Source organism: Somniosus microcephalus, chromosome 8, assembly GCF_052327205.1.
Source record: "Somniosus microcephalus isolate GS21.2 chromosome 8, FLI_Smic_1.0, whole genome shotgun sequence".
Classification (NCBI taxonomy): domain Eukaryota; kingdom Metazoa; phylum Chordata; class Chondrichthyes; order Squaliformes; family Somniosidae; genus Somniosus; species Somniosus microcephalus.
In genome coordinates, this window is record NC_140994.1 from 148,924,350 (window position 1) to 148,936,596 (window position 12,247).

The 12,247-nt window shown below is 41.0% G+C and overlaps 1 protein-coding gene across 2 annotated transcripts in view; it reads left to right on the plus strand.

Moving 5' to 3' along the window:
• Positions 1-12,247, plus strand: part of sting1 (stimulator of interferon response cGAMP interactor 1) — a 54,607-nt gene that overhangs the window by 27,869 nt on the left and 14,491 nt on the right. For both annotated transcript variants that reach the window (XM_085995239.1, XM_085995238.1), the window contains exons 2-4: positions 2,410-2,621; positions 3,870-4,065; positions 5,411-5,519. In XM_085995239.1, the coding sequence (XP_085851365.1) occupies positions 2,410-2,621; positions 3,870-4,065; positions 5,411-5,519 (517 nt within the window). The remainder of the gene's footprint in view (positions 1-2,409; positions 2,622-3,869; positions 4,066-5,410; positions 5,520-12,247) is intronic.

Below are 12,247 nucleotides of genomic sequence, written 5' to 3' on the forward strand. Positions count from 1 at the left end.
TCTCTTAAAATCGGTCTCTGATATCACATTAACTTGTGCTCCAGTATCCAATTTAAATGGAATGTGTATGTCATTCACTTTTAGTGTCAACATCCAGTCTCCTTCTTCTTTTTTGTTTTCAGACACAACATCTACATTGAATTCCTCTATCTCGCTTTCATCTACTGTATGGACCTTGCTTTGTTGCGCTTGGTTCTTACAGCAACGGGCATAATGGTTGTTTTTGTTGCATCTATTGCATGTTTTACCATATGCTGGACACTTTCTTGGTGGATGCTGTGTACCGCATCGACTACATGACTTCCGATTGTCCCTTTCATTTTTGTTTGCTGGCCACGTCTCTTTTTTCACATTGGCGCTCTCTTTGTTAAACGGTTTGTATCCGTTCTTTCTCACCTGCATCCACGTTGCAGCTACTGTCACTGAACAGCTCCTTTGCCTGCAACTTCACAGTCTCTGTAGCCCTACACAGTGCTATGGCTTTTCCCAGGTCTAGATCTTGCTCTCTTAGCAGTCTTTCCCTTAGACCATTATCTGGAATACCACACACCAGTCTGTCTTTTATCAGCGAGTCTGTCAGTCCCCCAAATTCACACGATTTGCTTCGGTTTCTCAGTTCAGTCACATACTGATCAATAGTCTCGCCGATTTTCTGTACACATGTGAAAAATTTGTGCCTCTCAAAGGTCACGTTGCGTTTAGGTATGCAGTAGGCCTCAAACTGTTCCATTATTTTATCTAGCTTCATTTTGTCTCCATCAACAGCAAATATGAAATTATTATATACCTCCAGCGCTTCATCACCCACGACATGTAAGAACAGTGACGATTTCCTTTTATTACTTTTCTTGTCAGCTCCGATTGCTGCTAAATACAACTCTAAGCGTTGTTTGAACCTTCTCCAATTTTCAGCCACATTACCTGACAACTGAAGCGTCGCCGGTGGGAGTAAATCTTCCATTTTTCACTTCGTTAGCTATTCTCTAATGGTAAGCAACGATGTTCTCTTCTGGCTTGCTAATATGTGGAGAGCTGATTTTGCTTACTTGCCACAACTCCTTTCACTGCCCCATCGAGTTGCTAACTTCAGATTTTTTCTCTTTCAGCCATTTCTGACATCATGTATTGATTTCTTTGTGGGTTCAATAACGACTCATTTATGAAAGAGAATGAGTTTTAATCTAAAGTATATTCAACTCTTTATACAGCCTTTTACAGGACACACCATGCTGTGATGCATCTAGAATCAAACTGAAAGTAAAACTGTCAACCTGCTTGTCTGTGTCACATGACCTCTGCTGCTCAGGCACAAGCAATCAAAAACACAGACAAATATGCTGTAAGGCATAAGTAATCAAACACAGACAAATATCATCACTATTTGCTGATATCATTACACATATATCACATTCATTAATTTTGCCTAAGCTATCTCTAGTTGGAGGGCATGCTAGTCAGTGAACAAACTATATGGTGCTCTGATAAGACCACGCCTTGAGTACTGTGTCCAGTTCTGGGAAACATTCAAGCATTGGAGCCATTGCAGATATGAGTCACAAGACGGATCCCTAGTGTCGGATGCCTGAGTTGGAGGAAAGATTGAGGAAACTTTGCCTTTTCAGCTTTGAAAGAATACATCAAAGAGGTAATCTTATAGAGTATATAAGATCATTAATGGAATGGAAAAATAAATGCAGAAAATTACTTCAAAGTAAGCTGTCTAAAAAGGAGACATGGACATAGGTTCACACAATAAAATGCAGATTTAGAAGTGACATCAGGAAATTCATCTTCACACAGAGGGGTGGATCTTGACTTTGTGCGATAGTGTAAAATGGGCGATAGCGAATCAGAAGCCTGTTTTACATCTCCATTTTCCATAATGGAAATAAAAATCAGGAGAGATGTAAAACAGGCTGCTGATTCGCTATTGCCCATTTTACACTATCGCACCAAGTCAAGATCCACCCCTCTATGTGAAGATGAATTTCCTGATGTCACTTCTAAATCTGCATTTTATTGTGTGAACCTGTGTCCATGTCTCCTATTTAGACAGCTTACTTTGAAGTAATTTTCTGCATTTATTTTTCCATTCCATTAATGATCTTATATACTCTATAAGAACTACCCCAAATAGTGATTAATACATGGAATGGAGTTTCAGATAGAATAGGGGTAGTGAAAACCCGGAATCATTTAAGAACAAATTGGATGCTGCAATGGAGGGACTCCAGGACGTTTCTGAATGGAGGGACTCCAGGACGTTTCTGGATGGAGGAACTAAAATGGGTCAAATGACTTCCCTCAACTGTAAATATCTTGTGAAAGTTTATTTAACATTTGTATCGAGAAATATGCAATTCTTAGTTTTGTAACCATCTGTAATTACATTTTCTGTTACTTTTGCAGATGTTTTCGGATGACATACCATTGCCTCGTGGAAATGCAGCCATTTGGTCTTCCATCATCGTTATGTTTGCATCTTTCACCTATATGGCTTTTTCCACTGAAGTAAAGATTATTGCGCAGCAAATCATGTTTCAGCTTTTCATATCATTTCTAGCTGGCACTATGCTAAGACTTTGTGGGTTTCTGGAGGAATGTAGGCACATCCCTTCTAGGTATGTATATACCTTGGTTAAAAAAGGAGTGTTATTATCAGCATTTATTTAAAGGTCAAACATTTGCAAATAATTTTCATTAACCTTAATCTTTTTATTTTGCTGTGCATTTCTAATATTTTGGATTTTTGGGTGGGATGTTCCCCAATTGATACCAAGAGTGTAACAAAAGTAATTAAATCTCAGGGATATTCTTATCTTCAGATAAAATTCTATTGTTTCCATTGCTAACCTAATCAGACTGGTGGTAGGTCCTTAATGTTGCATTGTGCATCATTACAAATATGCTGTGTGGCCTTGTTCTCTGATTCAAGTGTTGATAAGCAAAAAATATTCCTGAGAAAAGGGTAACATTTTCATAGATGAATCCCAATCCATCCAGTTAAAACAAATTGTTGTCGTGACCACTTTTGAGACTACCCCATTAGGCCATTTTACAGGGCTATAACAAAAGATTTCCAGTAATCATATTTCAATGCTGAAAGCTGGATGTTAACATGAAATAATTGCAATACAATGGATAATTAAATAATTCATCTCAATTTATGCAAATATTCATAATGCTAGATATATAAGTTAGCACTATAGTAATACATAAATTAACATGTGTAACTAAAATATACTGAATGTTTTAGCCACAGTTGCAATTGTTTAGCCAGTCAGTTACAATTCCATAGAAAAATAGATGTTTTCAGCACAGAAAGAGGCCATTTGGACCATCATATCTGTGCTGCCTCTTTGCTAGAGCAATTCAAAACCAGACGCACTGCCTGCTTTCTCCTTGTATCCCTGTACTTTCCTCTGCTTCAAATATTTATCCAGTTTTCCCCTAAAAGATGCAGTGGTCTCTACCTCACCCACTCCCTGTGGCAAAGCATTCCAGGCTCCACCAACTCTCTGCATAAAGAAACCTCTTGTTCTCTCATCACTGACTCCCCAGCCTGAAATCTTGATTTGTATAACTGTATCTGAGAAAAAATACTGAAGTATTAATTAATAAGGAACATTTAGTTTCAAGATTTAAATCCTCTCCACATGATATTGGTTAGTTTGTGTAGTGGCCTGCAGGTATAAACTGAAGAAATTTAGATATTATACAGTTCTTAATAGGCCATGTAGTTATTTAAATTTATTACAAAGATTATAACGGGAGTGCAGTACTTAATCCTTGTAAATTTAAAGCTGTTTTGATTTTTTTTCCCCTAAATTACTACTGCATGCACTTTCAAACCTGTACTTATTTTGTAGATACAAAAACTGCTGGAAGGCTTTGAAGGCATCACTTAATATAAAGCAGTATGGTTGTGGAATAATAACTTTAACACTGTTCTACTGCCTCATTCATGACAGTAAAAATGATGGCATAGATTTTCCGAGTTCTTTTCCATGGAATGTAAGCCTTTCCTGTTTCTGCTATTCGTTCCTCAAGATTTTTGGATTTCTTGTAAGTATTTATTATACAATATTTTGCAATATTTATCCTGCAGTAATTGTTCGGGAGCCTTGTTTGTTTTAATTTGTTTTCCTTAGACACCAGCTCGGCTGATGAATTGTATCACATGCTTGGACTAGGCTGGGGTAGATTGAAGTTGAAGTGTAGGAATGATACAGTACTGACCGCTTAACTTTGAAATAACTTACTGTTGGTTAAAATACATTTACCTTGAGAATTAGTTTTATTTTGTATTAGCTATAGTACGTTTGTAGGCATACAGTAAAATTCAGTCAAATGGTAACAAAATGCTTAAAATGCCCTAACGGTTTAATTGCGAAACAGTAAGGGGTCTAACGATAGAAGTAAAACTATATTTATTGTGACCTTCTAGAAATATAGACATAGAAATTGGGTTGGGGCGCAAAAGTCGCCTGAGCGCAGGATTTAGCGCAGCGATCGGAGTAATACCGATCGCCAGAAATTCAGTTTCAGTGCCCCTCGAGGGACACGGGGCGAGGCTCGAGGCGCTCCGCGTCCCTCTTAGGGCGCTGAAACTGATTATCGCAGCGCAACGTGCCGCAGCGCCACGCTGCGGTACTGCAGGCCTTCCTCCCCCTGTTAAGGGGGAGGTGCCTGCAACAGCGCGATCCCGGCACCAAGGAGAAGTGCCGGGTTCTCGGGAAACAGCCGGCAATGCCGCGGGGGGGGGGGGGGCGTTAGGAGGCCGGGGACAGAGGTGCTGGCAGGCAGCCGCCGAAAAAACGGCCGCCCTGCACCTCCACCTTAACTTGTGCCGCTGCCGGCACAGTAAGGCCCCGTGAACCGGGCGCGGGTAGCGAACGGCGCAACTGCAGCGTTCGCTACCAAATATCGCGAACGGGGCACGAATGAGGCGCTGCGCACACCGATGACGTCATCGGTGGCGGCGCAGCGCAACAGGCTAACGCCACCATTAGCGCCCCTCCTGAATATCGCGGGAGGCGCAGCCAGTGGCGCTACAGCCACTGCCTGCCTCTTTAGGCGCTAACAGGTGGCGCTACTCACCCAATTTCTCCCCCATAGTGCACTTGGGCTGAGATATTCTGAATTTCGGAAAAGCATTTGCCTTCCTTGCCATTCTGTGTATGGATGCTGATTATTTGTCTTCCAGTAGGAATTAGAAAACATTTGCATTTAAAAATTAGTGTGCTGTATTTAAAGGATTGGAGAGAATAGTTTTTTCATCAATTTCTTTCAATTCTGAAATCACAAAACCATTCTGTTAACTCTAATGAATCAAACTGTGCGTATAAAAGACATCTTAGAAAGATTTTTTTTTTACTGAAGTAATGCATGTATAGATATCACTTTACAGGATCCCACTCCAGCTGAAATTTCAGAAATCTGCGACGAGAATAAATTTAATGTTGCTCATGGATTGGCTTGGTCCTATTATGTTGGTTACCTGAAGTTAGTTTTACCTCGTAAGTATAAAATTTCTTCTGAATAAACATATTTGTGCTGATGGCATTAAAATGTCAGTCAATATCTACTGCATTGTTGACCAAATTGCATCAAGTCACCCATTATGAATTATTTGCATGTATATTGTATATATTAACGTTAAATTCTAATCAGATTTGTCAACTCATTTCATAGTATTGCATATTATATTCATATAATCTGTGTATATCCAAAGGCAGAATTCTTGGTGCCTAATTCAGCAACAGAACAGATGACATTTGTACTTTAATCCCTAAAGTCACTTGGGATTACTTGATAGAATATGTCTATCAATACCCAGACTTCAAAAATATTTATTTCACAATCTTTGTTCCATCTGTGGTTTTGCAGTATTCATAATGAACAGACTGATTACTCAGGAGTTGTTCTTCATTACTGTTAAAAACCACAGAATAGAAATTACTGTTGTCAATGTTATTGTACAAACATTTGATGGCTCGTACCAAATTCCTTTCTCTGCCATTTTAATGGAGGAGTTAACCACTTTAAAACAAACAATAAAATGAGGGAGAGAGGAATTTGATAAGTGAATTAAATGTTTGTACAGAAAGAAAGCATATCATTCGAAGTCAACATGACATTAACAAAAAGAAAAATAATTAATAATCATCACCGTAATGGGGGAAGTGATTAAGAAACTACTTTGTGCTGCCCAAAAATAATTGGCAGTTTATCATAGCAGAACAGGTGGCCCTAGAATGGAGAGGGCATAAGAGGTGCCTGATTCACAGCAAGTACTGTCCCAAACAGCGGATGCACTGCAAGAGTCAGCTACCAGGGCATGGCAGAGGAGCAGTGCATGAGGAGTTCTCAAGCTCACCAGACAAATTCTGACTAAAGTAATCTAGGAAGACGTGCAGGAACAGATAACCATTTGGAATGCACTACCAATGGCAATGAAGGTAACCACCCTCAACATTAATGACACACAAACCTTCAAGCAACCCACAGGGAATAACCATGTTGTCTTGTAGTACTCCATTAAGGTGGTGCCTGAAGTTTTCTATTACCCACACCCTGCTACATACTTCTCAGCCACACCCTGCTGCATACTTCTTAGCCAGAATAAAGGCCAGCCAGTGGAATCAAATGCACAAATTGCTTTTTTAAATTGAGAAACTAAGGTGAAGAACAGGATATCACCACGGTTGACACAGAATACAAAAAGTAAATCAGAAAATAGATGATTCAAAGCTTGGATTTTTAAAGGTCACAGATTGTAGAAGAAAGGAAAGGCAAAGAGAGGCAAAGAAGTTCACAGTTTGAGGTCCTAGGAAAGAATGATTTTGAACTTACAGGGAGGAGAAAGAGCATGTATGTTGGCATATTGATATTTGTACTCATTGTCCTTTAGATGCAGGAGGTTAGGCACTGTACTTGCAGGCACGGTATTTACAGTAGTCAAACTGCTACAAAATGCCGTAAGTAGGAGCCAAATACTGGACGAGTCCCAGCCACAGAGTCACAAGTACAATGTTTAAAATTATAATTTGTTCTGTATTTGTCATATTCATGAGGTGTAGAACTTTCAAATTCCACAAAAAACCTTGGAAACTCAACAGCTTTTGTTTCCGAGTTAATGTTCACTGCCCTGACTCTTGAGCTTCCGTGGTGGCTTAATCCTTCTCAGTTACTGTTTTTCCTTTAGGCTTTGCTGCTGCACCTTTTTATTATCTTCTTTTGGCCTACTCTCTTTTGCTCATTAAGTTCCCGCCTCAGGTTCTTTTTGTGGTGCTTTCCTTTGAATTTTCCTACACGTCACTATCTCCCTAGTTTCCAACATAGTCTTCCTCTGTTTGGCTGATTTCTGCAATCCTGCTTTTTCTCTTGTTGGCTTTTTATTTACTATTATTATTATATATATTTTTTATATAAATTATTATTCATTCTTGGGATGTGGCCGTCACCGGTAAGGCCAGCATTTATTGCCCATCCCCAGTTATGAACATACAAAATTGACGGGTAGGAAAAGACCAGCTGGTCCATCAAGCCTACCCAACACAACAATGGTTCGACCATCATGGCCAAACACGCCTTCACTCTCCCCCACCCCCTCACACTCAGTCCCGTAGCCATGTAATCTCCTGGGAGAGGCACAAAAGCCTAAAAAGCTCAGGACCAATAAGGGAAAAAATACTAGTAAAATTCTGCTCCGACCCCCTCAGGTTATCAAAACCATTCCAAGAGATCACATGAACAAAGTGTTGCTTATAAAGACACTTGCCTTCTATATGATGCAATCTCTGCCCCAGTCAGGAACCAGTCCAGCTCCCTCTTGAAGGTGTACAGAGAGTCAGAACCCACCACACTAGCTGACAGTGTATTCCAGAGAATCATAATTCTCTGGGCAAAGAAGAACCACCTAACATCCAGCCAATTCCTACTCTTACATAGTTTAAACTCCTATCCTCTGGTTCTCCCCAATCTGTTAAACTGGAATAATCTATCAATAGGAACACTATCCAGCCCTTCAATTATTTTAGAGACCTCTAACCTAGGGTCTAGCGAGAATGAGGAACTGAAAGAAATTAGTATTAGAAAAAAAAATAGTACTGGAGAAATTAATGCAACTGGAAGCCAATAAATCCCCTGGACCTGATGGCCTACATCCTAGGGGTTTGAAAGAGGTGGCTATAGAGATAGTGGATGCATTGGTTGTCATCTTCTAAAATTCCATAATTTTAGAACAGTTCCTGCAGATTGTAAGGTAGCAATTGTAACCCTACTATTTAAGAAAGGAGGGAGAGAGAAAATGGGGAGCTACAGAACAGTTAGCCTGACATCAGTAGTAGGGAAAATGCTAGAGTCTATTATTAAGGATGTAGTAACAGGGCACTTGGAAGATAATAATAGGATTGGGCATGTTAACACGGATTTATGAAAGGGAAGTTATGTTTGACAAATCTGTTAAGAGTTTTTTGAGGTTGTAACTAGCAGAATAGATGAGGGGGAACCAATGGATGTGGTGTATTTGGATTTTCAGAAGGCATTCGATAAGGTGCCACACAAGAGGTTATTAAACAAAATTAGGGCTCATGGGATTGGAGGTAATATACTAGCATGGATTGAGGATTGGTTAACAGGTAGAAAACAGAGTAGGAATAATCAGGTCATTTTCGGGTTGGCAGGTTGCAACTAGTGGGGTACCGCAAGGATCAGTGCTTGGGCCTCAGCTATTCACAATCTAGATCAATGATTTGGATGAGGGGACCAAATGTTGTATATCCAAGTTTGCTGATGATACAAAGCTAGGTGGGAATGTAAGTTGTGAAGAGGATGCAAAGAGGCTTCAAGGGGATATAGACAGGCTAAGTGAATGGGCAAGAACATGGCAAATGGAATATAATGTGGAGAAATGTGTAGTTATCCACTTTGGTAGGAAAAATAGAAAAGCAGAGTATTTTTTAAATGGTGAGAGATTGGGAAATGTTGGTGTCCAGAGGGACCTGGGTATCCTGGTACACGAATCACTGAAAGTTAACATACAGGTACAGCAAGCAATTAAGAAAGCAAACTTGGATATACAAGAGGATTTGAGTATAAGAATAAAGATGTCTTACTGCAATTATATAGGGCCCTGGTAAGACCACACCTGGAGTATTGTGTACAGTTTTGGTCTCCTTACCTCAGGAAGGATATACTTGCCATAGAGGGAGTGTAATGAAGGGTCACCAGACTGGTTCCTGGGATGGGGGGAATTGTCCTATCAGGAGAGAATGAGTAGACTAGGCCTATATTCTCTAGAGTTTAGAAGAATGAGAGGTGATCTCATTGAAACACACAAAATTCTTACCGGGCTTGACAGGGTAGATGCAGGGAAGATGTTTCCGCTGGCTGGGGAGTCTAGAACCAGGGGTCACAGTCTCCGAATAAGGGGTCAGCCATTTAGGACTGAGATGAGAAATTTCTTCACTCAGAGGGTGGTGAATCTTTGGAATTCGCTCCCCCAGAGGGCTGTGGAGGCTCAGTCATTGAGTATATTCAAGACAGAGATCAATAGATTTTTGAATATTAATGGAATCAAGGGATATGGGGATAGTGCAGGAAAGTGGATTTGAGGTAGAAGATCAGACATGATCTTATTGAATGGCGGAGCAGGCTTGAGGGGCCGAATGGCCTACTCCCCCTATTTCTTATGTTCTTATATCAGGTTGCCTCTAAGTCCACGCTGCTCCAAAGTAAATAGACCAATAGACTTAGTAGTTGAGGTTCTTTATGATAGGAATCATTATTGTAGCTCTCCTCTGGACCTTTTCCAAGACCACTATATCACCTACCTACCATGTGGGGGGACCAAAACTGGGCACAATACTCCAGATACGGTCTGATCAGTGACCTGTGCAGTGTTAAAATGGTGTCCTTTGATTTATACTGACTGGTTCTATTAATACGACCCAATACCTTGGTCACTTTAGCTATAGTTTCTCTACATTGGTCATGAACCTTCATTAATCTGTGCATAATAACACCAAGATCTTTTTCTCTCTCAGCCTCTCTCAGTATTGTTCCCTGCAAATGATACATGTATTCTGTGTTGTCCTGACCAACTTGCCTGACACTACATTTATCTAAATTAAATTCCATTTGCCAATGCGTGGCCCACTTTTTGGATTTGATTGCACTCCTCTACCTTCTTAACCCTTGCATAACTACTGAGATAGGCCCAAGGACCTTGGTCTATTTACTTTGGAGCAGTGTAGACATAGAGACGACCTGATAGAGGTCTATAAAACAATTGATGGGCTGGATAGCGTCCCTATTGATAGATTATTCCAGTTTAACTCGCACCAAGTCCCATTCACCCATCACCCCTGTGCTCGCTGACCTAAATTGACTCCCAGTCCGGCAACGCCTCAATTTTAAAATTCTCGTCCTTGTTTTCAAATCCCTCCATGGCCTCATACGCCCCTGCCCTATCTCTGTGGCCTTCTCCGGCCCAACAACCCTCTAAGACCTCTGCACTCCTTTGGTTCTGGCCTCTTGCATGTCCCCTATTTTAATCGCTCCACCATTGGTGGCCGTAATTTCAGCTGGCGAGGCCCTAAGCTCTGGAATTCCCTCCCTTAAACCTCTCCGCCTCTCTAGCACTCTCCTCCTTTTAAGATGCTCTTTAAAACCTACCTCTTTGACCAAACTTTTGGTCATCTGTCCTAATATTTCCTTATGTGGCTTGTCAAATTTTGTTTGCCTCGGGTCATTTTACTATGTTAAAGGCGCTCTATAAATGCAAGTTGTTACTCTTAAGTTGATGGTGGGCCTTCTTGAACTGATGTAGCCTGTGTGCTGACGTTACTCCCACAATGCTAGTAGCTTAAGAGTTCCAGGATTTTTCCACAGCAATGAAGAATGAGCGGTGATATTTGTCCAAGTCAGCATGGTGTGTATCTTGGAGGTGAGGGTGTTCCCATGCATCTGCTGCCTTAGGTGACAGATTTGGGAGGTGCTACTAAAGAAACCATGGCAAGTTGCTGCAGTGCATGCTGTCCATAGTACACACTGCAGCCATGGTACACCAGTGATGGAGGGGGTGGATCTTTAGTACATTAAAGGCACTATATAAATGCAAGATATTGTTAGACTAGTGGATGAAGTGCCGATCAAACAGACTACTTTGTCCTGGATGGTGTTGCACTTCTTGACTGTTGTTGCAAATGCACCAATCTAGGCAAGTGGAGAATGTTCCATCACACTCCAACTTGTGTCCTGTAGGTGGCGGAGAGACATTGGGGAGTCAGGAGGTGCATATCGGATCACTGCAGAATGGCCAGCTTCTAACTTGCTTTAGTAGCCACAGCATTTATGTGGCTGGTCCAGTTGAGTTTCTGGTCTATGGTGACACCCAGGATATTGATGGTTGGGCATTCTGCAACAGTAATGCCATTTAATATCAAGGGGAGGTCGTTGTGCATTCTTTTGTTGGAGATGGTCATTGGCTGGCACTTGTGTGTTGCGAATGTTACTTGCCACTAATAGCCCAAGCCTGGATGTTGTCACGGTCTTGCTTCATTATTTGAGGAATTAAGAATGGAACTGAACATTTCGTAATCATCAGCAAACAACCCCACTTCTGACAGTATGAAGGAGGGGAGGTCATTGATGAAGCAGCTGAAGATAGTTGGGCATAGGACACTGTCCTGAGGAACTCCTGCAACGATTTCCTGGGGCTGAGATGATTGGCCTCCAGCAACCACAGCCATCTTTCTTTTGTGCTAGGTATGACTCTAGCCACTGGAGAGTTTCCCCCCTGATTCCCATTGACTTCAGTTTCACTAGGCTCCTTGGTGCCGCACTTGGTCGAATGCTGCCTTAATGTCAAGGGCAGTCACTCTTGTATCATCTCTGGAATTAAGGTCTTGCATCCAAAATTTGGCTTCTGCCAGGATCACTGGACTCCAGACCTCATTACACTTTCTTGCTTGCTACTTAGATTTGTTATTGCAGAATTTCTGACTAAGACGTAGGAGCTGAGGAAGATCATTTGAACCTTGTGAAGTAACAAACGTTCGTAAGGAGGTATTTGCGCTGTAGGGCAATCATAATCTTTTAATCTGAGAGGAGGATGATCTAACATTTTATCTTGCTGGGGAACAGAAATAAATGTCACGTTTATATGCTTCAACTTTTCCTCTTTATCATTCTGCATTTGAAGACCGCAACTAAATCCAAGGGGTACCAGAAGCTGTCCTCT